This window comes from Leptodactylus fuscus, chromosome 11, assembly GCF_031893055.1.
Source record: "Leptodactylus fuscus isolate aLepFus1 chromosome 11, aLepFus1.hap2, whole genome shotgun sequence".
Classification (NCBI taxonomy): domain Eukaryota; kingdom Metazoa; phylum Chordata; class Amphibia; order Anura; family Leptodactylidae; genus Leptodactylus; species Leptodactylus fuscus.
In genome coordinates, this window is record NC_134275.1 from 28,992,332 (window position 1) to 29,004,877 (window position 12,546).

The 12,546-nt window shown below is 37.0% G+C and overlaps 1 protein-coding gene across 6 annotated transcripts in view; it reads right to left on the minus strand.

Moving 5' to 3' along the window:
* Positions 1–1,451: 1,451 nt before the first annotated feature.
* The window catches only part of LHX2 (LIM homeobox 2), a 35,134-nt gene continuing 24,039 nt past the window's right edge, over positions 1,452–12,546 (minus strand). For all 6 annotated transcript variants that reach the window (XM_075260033.1, XM_075260031.1, XM_075260032.1 and 3 more), the window contains exons 4-5: positions 4,550–4,755; positions 1,452–4,211 (exon numbers count right to left, since the gene is read on the minus strand). In XM_075260033.1, coding sequence (XP_075116134.1) covers positions 3,924–4,211; positions 4,550–4,755 — 494 coding nt within the window. In that variant the 3' untranslated portion in view covers positions 1,452–3,923. The remainder of the gene's footprint in view (positions 4,212–4,549; positions 4,756–12,546) is intronic.

The following is a 12,546-nucleotide window of genomic DNA, read 5'->3' on the forward strand; positions in this document are numbered from 1 at the left end:
TTAAGCATGTTCTACTCTAACATTCCAAATATTGGTTATTGTATACAAATCCCATTTTCAATACTTTAATATGTAATTCTGAGCTAGTGAGAAGTGATAAGTTCATGACTTCCATCTATTAGCCACACAGAGGGGGATTACAAAGAGTGTTTTTCACATGAAATGAACGTGGATCCACCATACACCAAGCGATGAATCAATAAACTCAACTTTTATTTTCAATCCCTAAAAACAATCATCACGTCCATAGGGAATGAGAGCGGATACAGAGTATAACAGAGCAGCTACACGTTTCGGAACATTGCTCCTTCCTAATGGCATGCCATGAGGAAGGAACAATGTTCCGAAACGCGTAGCTGCTCTGTTATACTCTGTATCCGCTCTCATTCCATGAGAAAGGAGCAATGTTCCGAAACGTGTAGCTGCTCTGTTATACTCTGTATCCGCTCTCATTCCCTATGGACGTGACGATTGTTTTTATGGATTGAAAATAAAAGTTGAGTTTTATTGATTCATCGCTTCGTGTATGCTGGATCCACATTCGTTTCATCTGTGAATTCCTTTCCGCGGTTCAAGATTCACCTGTTTCCGTGCATCCCAGCAACGTAGCTGAAATGAAAGGGTGAGCTGGATATTTTCAATTACTATTTATGCATTATATGGACAGCACTTTGAGTTTAGTGAAAACTGTGTAAGGCTAAGACCCCACGTAGCGTCCCACAGCAAAAAAGAGCAGCGGAAAAAGCTGTGGCAACAGCGCTTTGCACAGAGGGTTGGCAGAGGTTTTCTCTTTCTGCTTCAAAATATCTATCGGGAAACCACTGGCATTTCCGTAGATATAATTGGCATACTGCAATTTCCAAAAATTCGTATTTTTCACTAGAATCCCATCCACTTTGCTGTGACTGTAAAATGCCATGTTTTTGTGACGTTTACACCATGTGGGGCCTCGGCCTAAAGGTACTTTTCCATGGTGGGGCAAGGAAATTGGACACTTTCTCATAGGAACTCCAGCAATCAATTGGGAATACAACAATCTGACATCCTTTGATCAGATTCTTCTCTGGAGATTCTTCCAAAATACCATCCCATTAAAGAGAATTTGTCAACAGAAAATTTTTTTGACGCAAATTAAATCAAATAATAGGCTCTGCAAAGTAACACATAAGTGCCTAAAGATGCACCAAATTTATCATCTATCATAAGTCACTATGATGAATTTGGCACAGCTTTAGCCTCTCTGGTCTAAGTTTACAAGGAATAAATATTAGGCAGGATTAGTAAATCTGTCCCAATATTTCTTACAACATGGAGGTATATGATGGAGTGTGCACCGGACAAATATGAAGACAAGTCATTCTCCAGCATTTCTTTATAAGTTACAAGTTTGGTAAAGTAATATAAAATAAAGATGGATGAAACAATAGTAAATCCACTTCTCTGCAACGATGAATTATGTCACGGACAAAATTTATTCTTCATATCAAGAACACTAACGTTTCTGTATTAAACAAGAACAAAAAAGGCATACGTTCATTCTATCTTAAAAATTACGCATTGCTGAGGTAAAGTTATCCATCCAAAAGATGCAACAACATCTCAGAATTGTTCTGACCTTATCCAACATTACAAATAGGGGAAAAATTTCACAATATTCTAAAGCAGCTGTACTGTTGTCTTGGCTCACGTCGTCGTTGGTCTACAGCCCCCACCATTTTTTTTTTACTGAACCACTTGCCAATGAGGTGGTAAACAATTTTAATGGAGACGATAGATCAACATCTGAAGGAAAGCCAAATTGGAGTACCTCTGTGCTAAGAAATGGAATGGGCCCAAAACAAAATAAATGAAGCAGCTTTTGTTTATTAGTATATTTTTTTCCTGCTTTATACCTTTTTTAGAGACCAAACAAAACTTTACAAAAAATTACACACAGGTCATCAATTTATACAAGGTTGGTTTGAATTGGCTTTATCGATATTATTAATGAACACTAACTATGAGTTTAGTCATAAAGGGCATCAAGTCTAAATACTTCTGGAGACTCTCAGAGTCGGAGTTGGCCTGTAACATATTCCAAAGTGTTTCAGGCGGGTGTGGCACTGAATTGGATATGTACTAAAAGTGAGGAGTGGTATCATGTGCCTTTCTTAATTTCCTCATCTGCATTCAAGGAAGCTACATGGGTGTTTTTTGTTTGTTGTTTTGTAGACAGCTTTGTTAGAAGTTGGAAACTTTATGTAGTGAATTTACAGGTCACAGTCTTAAAAGTGCTGTAAAATGACCAAGTGCAATTTTCTGCATTACATAGCTTGCAGAACATGTCAGACAGGTATACTCAAAAATACAACTATTGCATTCCAATTTAGCCCATATAGTACTCAATGAGAGTTATAGACAATATGATGTTCATGTAACCAAAATATGGTTTCCTAATCAAGGCCTCATGGAGGAATCACCAGGAAAACTCTTAAGTTGCCCATACACCTTCAATATCTGTCAGCTGAAAGCTTGTTTGGCCAAAAGCTCTCTCTACTCTCCCCTATTCACATGCATGCTTAGTTCAAGACAAGCATGTGTATATTGTGAATGGAGTGAGTGAAGAAAGCCACTGCCAGATCTCCCTGGTGGTGGCTTATCTCCTGCCAGAACAAAAGATTGGGCATTGAAATTCAGCATGCCTGATTCTTCTTTCTCCTCATTGTCATGTACCAGGAGAAAGTCAGGGGACTCCTATACACATGAGATGGTTGGCTGGTCCCAAAGAAATCAATGGGCCTGGCCAATATTAATGTGTATAGATGCCCTAAATAAATTAGAGTAGAGGTTATTGAATTTGGTTGTAAGGGACACTTCAGTGGATCTTCGCATGGATAGTTTTATGGTAGGTTGGAGATTAGTTCTCTTACAGTCACGTCCCCATGTTCCAAACTGATGAGTACACATCTTTAAACTCTAGTCTGAAATGTATGTAAACACTAATACTGTATAGCCTGGTAGCTCTTGTGGATTACTGGTGGTTTGTGAAATATTTCAATAATTGCAGAAAATAACTTCATTTAATCCAATTGGAAAATAGTTTTCACAGTGAACGATGAAAGATTTAAAGCAAAATAAGTGAACTTCCAACAATGGTGGGAGGACCATTGGGCCTTCAATTAGGTAATCTAATTTGTTCTCTTGTGTCATTGTTCATCATGTTCAATACATCTCTCCAGCTAGCCGATTATCTTCTGTCATAAACCCTGCATGTTGTATAAACTTGTTTACAGGACTGGAAGCAGACGGGGGTCAAGCCATCGACTAGAACATCATAGAAAAGCCTTCTAAGATGTTATAGAATACATTTCACACCTAAAGCTTGAAGCTCTCTATGAAAACCGCTTTCCCCTGGACCAATGTTGCCCCCAAAAAACCCGTCTGGATGTTGATACCAGTGCAAACTTTGCAAGTCACCGACAGAAACCATCACATCATCTACAAATGTTGAAATTTTACACTACTCACTCAGAGCAAAGTTCTGTCCAAAAAATGTCTAAAACAAAGTAACTTTTTTAGGACTAATTGAAAAGTAAACTTTTAACAATTTTGTTCTGGTCATAAATATACAGTGAGAAAATGTATGTTGATAAGACAGTATATAAGGCACATAACAGTCTTTGAGAATACAGAAGATTCAGCCAACTTAAATTAATGGTTCTTTCCCTTGTTTAGTCCACAAAACTGTATAGTTACACAAATGTTGTGTTGCAGATACATCTTCCAAGCAATCCTTCAGTTTATCAAAACACCAGTACAATGAACTCTTCTTCAAGACCGTCCACCAAAAAATGTAAATTATTCATTGAACAAAGTCTCTATTAAAATACACTTGGAAATCGACTAAAAATATTTTTTTCTTTAAAGAAATTTTCAAAGAGTCATCAGAAGAGATTTGTGAGTGTTGTCTGTGGAGGGCTTCGAGATTCATGTACGTCCAAGCTGCCAGGCACCGAAGTCAGTACGGAGGTCACAGTTGGCATGGTGGGGTTAGTTAAGTCTGTTAATGTGGTTGGGGTAGTGGAGGGACTCATTGAGGCATTTGAAATTTCAGAGGCTGGTCCTGATGGAGTCCCGGCTTGAAGAGTAGAATCTGATGTTTTGTCCACACCATTATTTTCTTGCCGCAGAAGGTTCCTTCTGAATTTGGCTCGTGCATTTTGAAACCATACCTAGAAGAAAAGGAAGAACATTTAGATCTTTGCTAAGAATTTTTTTTTAATTCTAAGTTAACGGCGAGAATAAATGACCAAACAGTAGGGTAATAATCGTAAAATTTTGTACTAGTACAACAGGCTAGAATATAATATAGGACATTGGTACACAGTATAACAATAGCTAGATCTAAAGATTGGGTTGAACAACTGGGTTGACTGGAGACGTAAATCTAATAAGTATTATAAATCCAAAGATTTTGATTTAACATTTTTTTTTATTTTCCTACTGCCCACTGTATTGTTTTTGTGTATAAATTGCATACTTGTATTTTATACATATTTTATATATATACCTGTAAAACTCTTTTGGTTAAGCCTGTCTTCTGTGCTAGTTGCTTTAAGTCCTTGGCATCTGGATTGTGGTTAATAGCAAAGTAAGATTTCATTGTCCGCAGCTGATGGTGTTTGAAAGAGGTCCTCATGCGTTTGGTTTTCTGGTTAGGGGTGTACTGTTGGTCTCTGTCCATGTGGTCTCCATCATTTTCATTGCAGCTTAGAGCTAGCAAGAAACAAGAGAGGGGATGATATTAATGGAAATAACAAAACAACATTTACCGCTGAAGTGAACTGGACTTGGAAAGAAACTGTATGAGAAAGGAGGAAAATTTTGGTTGGCTAATTATCGGCATACGCTTCAGTACATCCACCTGTGACACATGAGGAATAAATATCATGTGACCATAGTAATCAAAGTAACTACGCCAGAAGACATCCAGGGAGTACTAGAAACCACAAGAGTGGAAAATCCGGAGCAAGCTTGGACTTTTGCTTTAAAACACCTTTAGTGGATAATGAGATTACATTAAGTAATTTCAATAGTCTTTGTATAATGGTGTCCTATGTTCTTGACCTTTTATTGTCTGTGTATCCAGAAATTACTACGACTACTAATTATAAAATAATAGCCTGTCTTCTGTCTATTAACTCCTAAGGTGTACACCGGAGGCATATGTACCCTATACTGAGTCATATATCTAGACAACTATGTGTCATTGGTTTGCAATTAATTGATATAAAATGATCACAGACAATTCTTTACAGTATTAAGTAAACTTTGTAGCCATTTCATAGATGGATAGATGTATAAATAGATAAAGTATCAATATATAATAGATGATAGAGTATACATGAAACTTATAGATAAAAATAGATGCACAGATAAAACATGACAGATAGCTAAAACATATATATGTATAATGTATAGATTGAAATAAGTGATTTAGACTGATTGTATTAATGGAAAATTGTCATATATGAATAGATGTATGGATAAAATAGAATAATACATTAAAATAGATAGATAGATAGATAGATAGATAGATAGATAGATAGATAGATAGATAGATAGGAGATGGAGCGATAGATAGATAGATAGATAGATAGATAGATAGATGATTGGTAGATACAGTATAGGTGAAATGTATAAATATATCAATAGAAGGTGTATAGATAAAATTGATATTAGATACTGTACATAACATATATAGATAACAGTGCTGTATGTGATTGGTTATCTGCATTCCTCATAGAGCCATGTGTTATCTGGGTAAGGGTGGCCTTTTTTTGTCATATGTTTTTTGCCATATGTGATTGATTTTCGATCAATTGATGGAACATTGTCATAAACAAGATTAAAATTTACACCCATATAGAGTAGATAGATAAAAGTATAGAAAAAGATGATTAATAGATCATAGATTGAATCTATATATAAAAATAGATGATTGATAGATATACCATAGATAGATAATGTAGATGAAATAGATAATAGAATTTATGATAACCTATTATACTATACATATGATCCCTTTATAAAACAAAGAGTAAGTGTCTTTTATTGTTCCTAGTACTACAGGGGTAGGCATACTTCCGCGCCATCATTGCACATTTCTAGCTCGGTATCTAGGACGCTGGACGTGTAAGATCTGTACATCATTATCATTTCTTGGAGCAACGAATCTCATTGTTTTTTGAATTATGCAAAAGAAATGGGGCAACGTCATTACTGCAGAGGTAACACCAACAGAGACTGGGAAAGCTGCATACTTGAGAAGGAGCGGTTTCACATTGTAAAAAGATCCTATAGTGTGATATGTAAATGCTCCTGGCATAGCTCTCCAGCATAATGCAGAATAATCTTCTAATTCTGTATGCCGGTGCCAAAAGCGTTTTATGATAGTTAGGACCAACATGCCAAATCAGAAACGTGATGTGGCGTTTACTATGTGTAAATGGATACATAGATTAAAGTCAAAGTCGATGCAACTTGTTAGGAAGATTACAAAATGTATATTATTGCTACACATCCTACAGAACAAGGGAATACTGGAAAACATAGAAATTGCAAAAATTTAACCCATTTAAGGAGATCTATTCATGAATTACAGATATAGTCATCATTTATTAGCATATAAGGCTATGCTCACATGAGGTTTGGCATATGCCACAAAATAAAGGTATGGTATAGTATATCAGACTATGGTATGCCAGAAAAAAATGTATATGTTGCCACATTTTCAATGGAACCCTATGGGTGACGTACGCCACGGTATGATTATGTGAATAGAGCCTTACATACAGTAAAACCACATAATATTACAAAGAATTGATCCAAATGACAAATTGACTAACATAGGTAAATAGATCAAGAGGGTGCAACCATGTTTTTAGAGAGTGTTCATTTATCAAAACAGACCTGACAAACTGCCATGTAACTAGCAGGTACATATATGAACAGTATATACACTGTAACCAATCATATCCCATTGCAAAGTGATCAAATTGGTTTCTATGGGCAATTGCTCCAGTTTTTGTAGTTCCCTTAGTTTCTATACACATACCTATGCTTGAGGCCTAACAAGGCATTACTAACTAATCTGTTTTATTTCTGAAGTATAACTTCCCCACACTTTAACAATGGGTTCCATATTGGTAACGGTTACTCTAAATAGGCGTGATCTGGTTAAAGTACAGTCCTATGAAAAAGTTTGGGCACCCCTATTAATCTTAATCATTTTTAGTTCTAAATATTTTGGTGTTTGCAGCAGCCATTTCAGTTTGATATATCTAATAACTGATGGACACAGTAATATTTCCAGATTGAAATGAGGTTTATTGTACTAACAGAAAATGTGCAATATGCATTAAACTAAAATTTGACCGGTGCAAAAGTATGGGCACCTCAACAGAAAAGTGACATTAATATTTAGTAGATTCTCCTTTTGCAAAGATAACAGCCTCTAGTCGCTTCCTGTAGCTTTTAATCAGTTCCTGGATCCTGGATAAAGGTATTTTGGACAAACAATTCAAGTTCAGTTAAGTTAGATGGTCGCCGAGCATGGACAGCCCGCTTCAAATCATCCCACAGATGTTCAATGATATTCAGGTCTGGGGACTGGGATGGCCATTCCAGAACATTGTAATTGTTCCTCTGCATGAATGCCTGAGTTGATTTGGAGCAGTGTTTTGGATCATTGTCTTGCTGAAATATCCATCCCCGGCGTAACTTCAACTTCGTCACTGATTCTTGAACATTATTCTCAAGAATCAGCTGATACTGAGTGGAATCCATGCGACCCTCAACTTTAACAAGATTCCCGGTGCCGGCATTGGCCACACAGCCCCAAAGCATGATGGAACCTCCACCAAATTTTACAGTGGGTAGCATGTGTTTTTCTTGGAATGCTGTTTCTTTTTGGACGCCATGCATAACGCCTTTTTTTATAACCAAACAACTCAATCTTTGTTCCAAAATGAAGCTGGCTTGTCCATATGTGCTTTTACATACCTCAGGTGACTCTGTTTGTGGCGTACGTGCAGAAACGGCTTCTTTCTTATCACTCTCCCATACAGCTTCTATTTGTGCAAAGTGCGCTGTATAGTTGACCGATGCACAGTGACACCATCTGCAGCAAGATGATGCTGCAGCTCTTTGGAGGTGGTCTGTGGATTGTCCTTGACTGTTCTCACCATTCTTCTTCTCTGCCTTTCTGATATTTTTCTTGGCCTGCCACTTCTGGGCTTAACAAGAACTGTCCCTGTGGTCTTCCATTTCCTTACTATGTTCCTCACAGTGGAAACTGACAGGTTAAATCTCTGAGACAACGTTTTGTATCCTTCCCCTGAACAACTATGTTGAACAATCTTTGTTTTCAGATCATTTGAGAGCGAGCTGTCCATGTTCGGCGACCATCAAACTTAACTGAACTTGAATTGTTTTGTAGAAAGAAATGGTCCAAAATACCTTCATCCAGGATCCAGGAACTGATTAAAAGCTACAGGAAGCGACTAGAGGCTGTTATCTTTGCAAAAGGAGGATCTACTAAATATTAATGTCACTTTTCTGTTGAGGTGCCCATACTTTTGCACCAGTCAAATTTTGGTTTAATGCATATTGCGCATTTTCTGTTAGTACAATAAACCTCATTTCAATCCTGAAATATTACTGTGTCCATCAGTTATTAGATATATCAAACTGAAATGGCTGTTGCAAACACCAAAATATTTAGAACTAAAAATGATTAAGATTAATAGGGGTGCCCAAACTTTTTCATAGGACTGTATATACAGAACAAATGGAAAGTCAGAAGCCAACTAAATATCACGTAGTTACACCCATTGGTCTAATGCATGGTCATACTGATGAGATCATTGCATCTCTTTCCTAGATATCTGAGTCATTCCTAGGTTTCATCATACTCTGCTGTGTGAGTTGTTACAAATACAAACATGGTACATGACTACTCTGCTGGATACAATGAGTCACTAAAAACAACAATCTTATCTATACTACGATATGATCATTATTAAAGGGTTGTATGTGCCTAGCCAAAGGATCTGTTTTTGTCCAAACACAGCTCTTCTCTTTTTTAGGGTACTGTTTTCACATAAATGAGGTTGTACTGCAGTACCACACATGGCCTATAGGCAAGTGTGGTGCTGTTTCTTGGAGAAAAACAGGTGACTTTTTCGGTGGTGTCAAATAGGTTGTCCAATTTTCAAAACCCATTCTTATATTGCCTACCAAACACTTGTGACCTAATAAAGTGGGTTATTTGTTTATCTCATACATGGGGGCCAATGATCGAAAAATAAAAGGGCTACTACATACGAATATCCTTTATCTCACGGTTCAGCATACTTTTCAGAATAGAGCAGTATTCACAAAGAGCATCTCTCACTCTGGAGGACCTGTCCTATCCCGCATTAAACAGGCAGCCCATTGATTTGAATGAGTGCAATTCTTAATTTCCCCTGTGGTGGCGCTGCTGGGAAATAAAACACTTACTGACACATTTTCCCACAGTTACTGTACAGCTCATTAAAGGAGGTCCCAAAAGGGGAACACTTTGTGATAAGTTTATTGTAATGGGATTCTTTGAAGGGTTTGTTTAAAGTGGAGAACCCCTTTAAGAAGAAAGTTATAGTAAGGCGCAAAAAAGAGAAATAGAAGACAAAGAACGATGAGTTTATTAATAAAAATGATTGAAAATATGGTTGGTCGGGGTATTCCTTGCTGAAGAGTAAACCACCATGAGTTGGAAGGTATGCCATTTGATAGGCTGCCAGACAGTTTAGCAGCTGGCAATTGTCCATGGAAGCCTGTACTTAACTCATTAACCGCCGCACAATATCTCATCACTTCACATTCCACAGAATACAAGAAAACAAGAAGCTTTATACAACATACACCGCATAAGCTATTCTCACTCACAGACAACCTTCGAGGGGTCTCCTATTACTAATGTCATGTTAGGAATTTTCTTTGTGGTCTTCGACAAACACTTTCGAAAATTTTTGACAAAAACATTTCCCGCTTCGCCCAGCCCGAGCGATATTACATTATATCATTTTTTTTTTTTTTTTAAGATTATTTTTAAAGAAGGCTTAGAAAGCAAAGCCTAAGGAAGAGATCCTGGAAACCAAAGTCGATGTGGTTTAAAAAACTGGTTTCAATTTTCTGTAGTTCTTTGGTCTGGCTTGGAGAAAGAGAAAAAAAATCAATTGCTTTTGAAAATAAAGCTAGCTTTAGCCGCAGCCAAAACTAACTGACTTGTCTCCAAAGGACAGCAAAACTTGTTATTGTAATAGTGACACATGAAATCTGTTGATTGCTTGCAAAGTACTCTGGCACAGGCCGACGCCAAATCATTTCATTTCGCAATGCAGGGAGAGGGGTGTTCACTCCCAAACTATTCTGCGGAATAAACTCCAAAGAATCTGCTGCTTCAACTAATGATTTTGTTATGTCAAATGGAGCAAGGAAGACTGGCCGATAAGTTCTGCCTTCGCACATGTACTCTTGTATTAGTCTATGAAAAACACCAACTGTGATGTTATAATGACAAACTCGACTCTGCTACATTTATAAGTCATAACTATATAATATCAGGACGGCTTTATGTAGAACATTTTACTATCCAAGGTGTAACTTTGTCAAGGATTCACAACTATCATGTAGCATTTATAGTGCTGCTCTTTTGGTATGTGGCCCCCTCGGTCTCCAATGTCGGGCCCCCTATATCTTTATCATTTTGACTATATCTAATGCCATTTAAGTTTAAACATGAAATAAGAACCTGTTGATTTAACCATTTATACCCTGCGTGTTTGAAACCAAAGCCAAAGTAGATATAGCAGAAGGGAGAAGTATAAGTGTATCCTTGATATTTCCCATTCCTTTTGAAGCCACTCTAGGCTTTGACTTATAAAAAATACTGCAACAAATAAACGCAACGTGTGACCTCAGCCTGATACAGATTCAGTTCCCCTTAGTCTTAGTCCTTATCTGTGTTGCAGGGGAAACACATAGGGACATATTACAAATGTTTCATATTCCAGTCTATGACCCAAATGTATTAATAGTTGAACATCGCTTACAAATTTGACACATTGTGTCCCTCTTTAAGTCAAAAAAATGAAATCTCCGCCTGCTATTATTAAGAATAGCATTTCCATGCTCTGGTGCGTTACAGTAAAGTGAACAAAACGTATTGAGGGGGGAACATTTCTCTAAAATTTGACATAATTTGATGAATTTTTGTCCCTTTTTAATTAAAAAAAAAATGACATCTACGCCTGCTATGAGTTGGCGTGGATTAGCTCCACTTTTTGGATCATATTCTGGTTTAAGTGTAACATCAGAACTATGTTGGCACTCCCTGTCCCATATAACCCGTCCACTTTTCTCAAGTGTTGAGAGTCAAGAGCTGTCATAAATTACAGTATAAATAAGGTTTGCAGTATAATTCACAACTTTCCCAGCAGATATGTGATGATACCTTCCCCCTTAATGATACTTCTTTACTACAATGTACTTAAAGAGAAACAAAAATTGATAATAGAATTGAAAATTCTCTGAAGATATAGACAAGACATAGCTACACTTAGCAGTGCTGAGTCGTTATGTGTAGCAGAGCAGAGTTTGTCATATTGGGATATGAAAGTTTTGATAATAACCCAAAGTTCTGGAATGTATTGTACACAACACCTTCCCACCCAGTGAGGTACATGGGGCCTAGGGATATGGAGGGTTCTTATACAGCAAAGAGTTAAGATTCCTTTTCTCCCTATTTGGATATTTGGTTGGGAATTACTCTACAGAAAGAATAAGACCAGCACTTGTAATACAATGAAGCACATTGTGCAGCAGACTGGGTTTATCCCTCTTGTCTGAGTGTGTTGAATCTCTTGAAGGACTGCAATAGGGTAAATCTCTTTGGGAAACAAGCTAGAATTTCTATGACAAACCTTCAGGGGTTTGCAGGAGTAGCGGAGCTGAATTTGTTATTACATTCTGTTTACCTCCTGCTCTATTGAAATCACTAATAATAAACTATGACAACCTAATAATAGAATCATCATCATGATACATTGACACACTAAGCAAAACTCCACTGACCAATTCAGCTCTGCTACATCTACTTTTTATATGTTCAGTTACTAACTATACATTTGCTGTAGGTATAATATTATGTTTAATGCAAAAAATGTGTAGACAAGTGCTTACAGTACGTGTCATCTTATACAGTACAAATGCATTGGGGAGATGTTTAATAAGTACAGATGTAGCAGAGCTGAGTTGTGTTATTTGTTGCTTTTCATTAGTCTCCAGGTAAACTTCCAAACTTCCATATTTCGTAACTTAGTTCACAAGTACAGCAAATGATCAACCCAACCCCCTATAATGTATACTATAATAATAGAAGTAGCACATGTATATATCACTGGTGTAGTTTGTTGCGGTGTAGCGCCGGTCAGGCAGCTGTGTCTGTTTTTCCAGGTTTGTTTA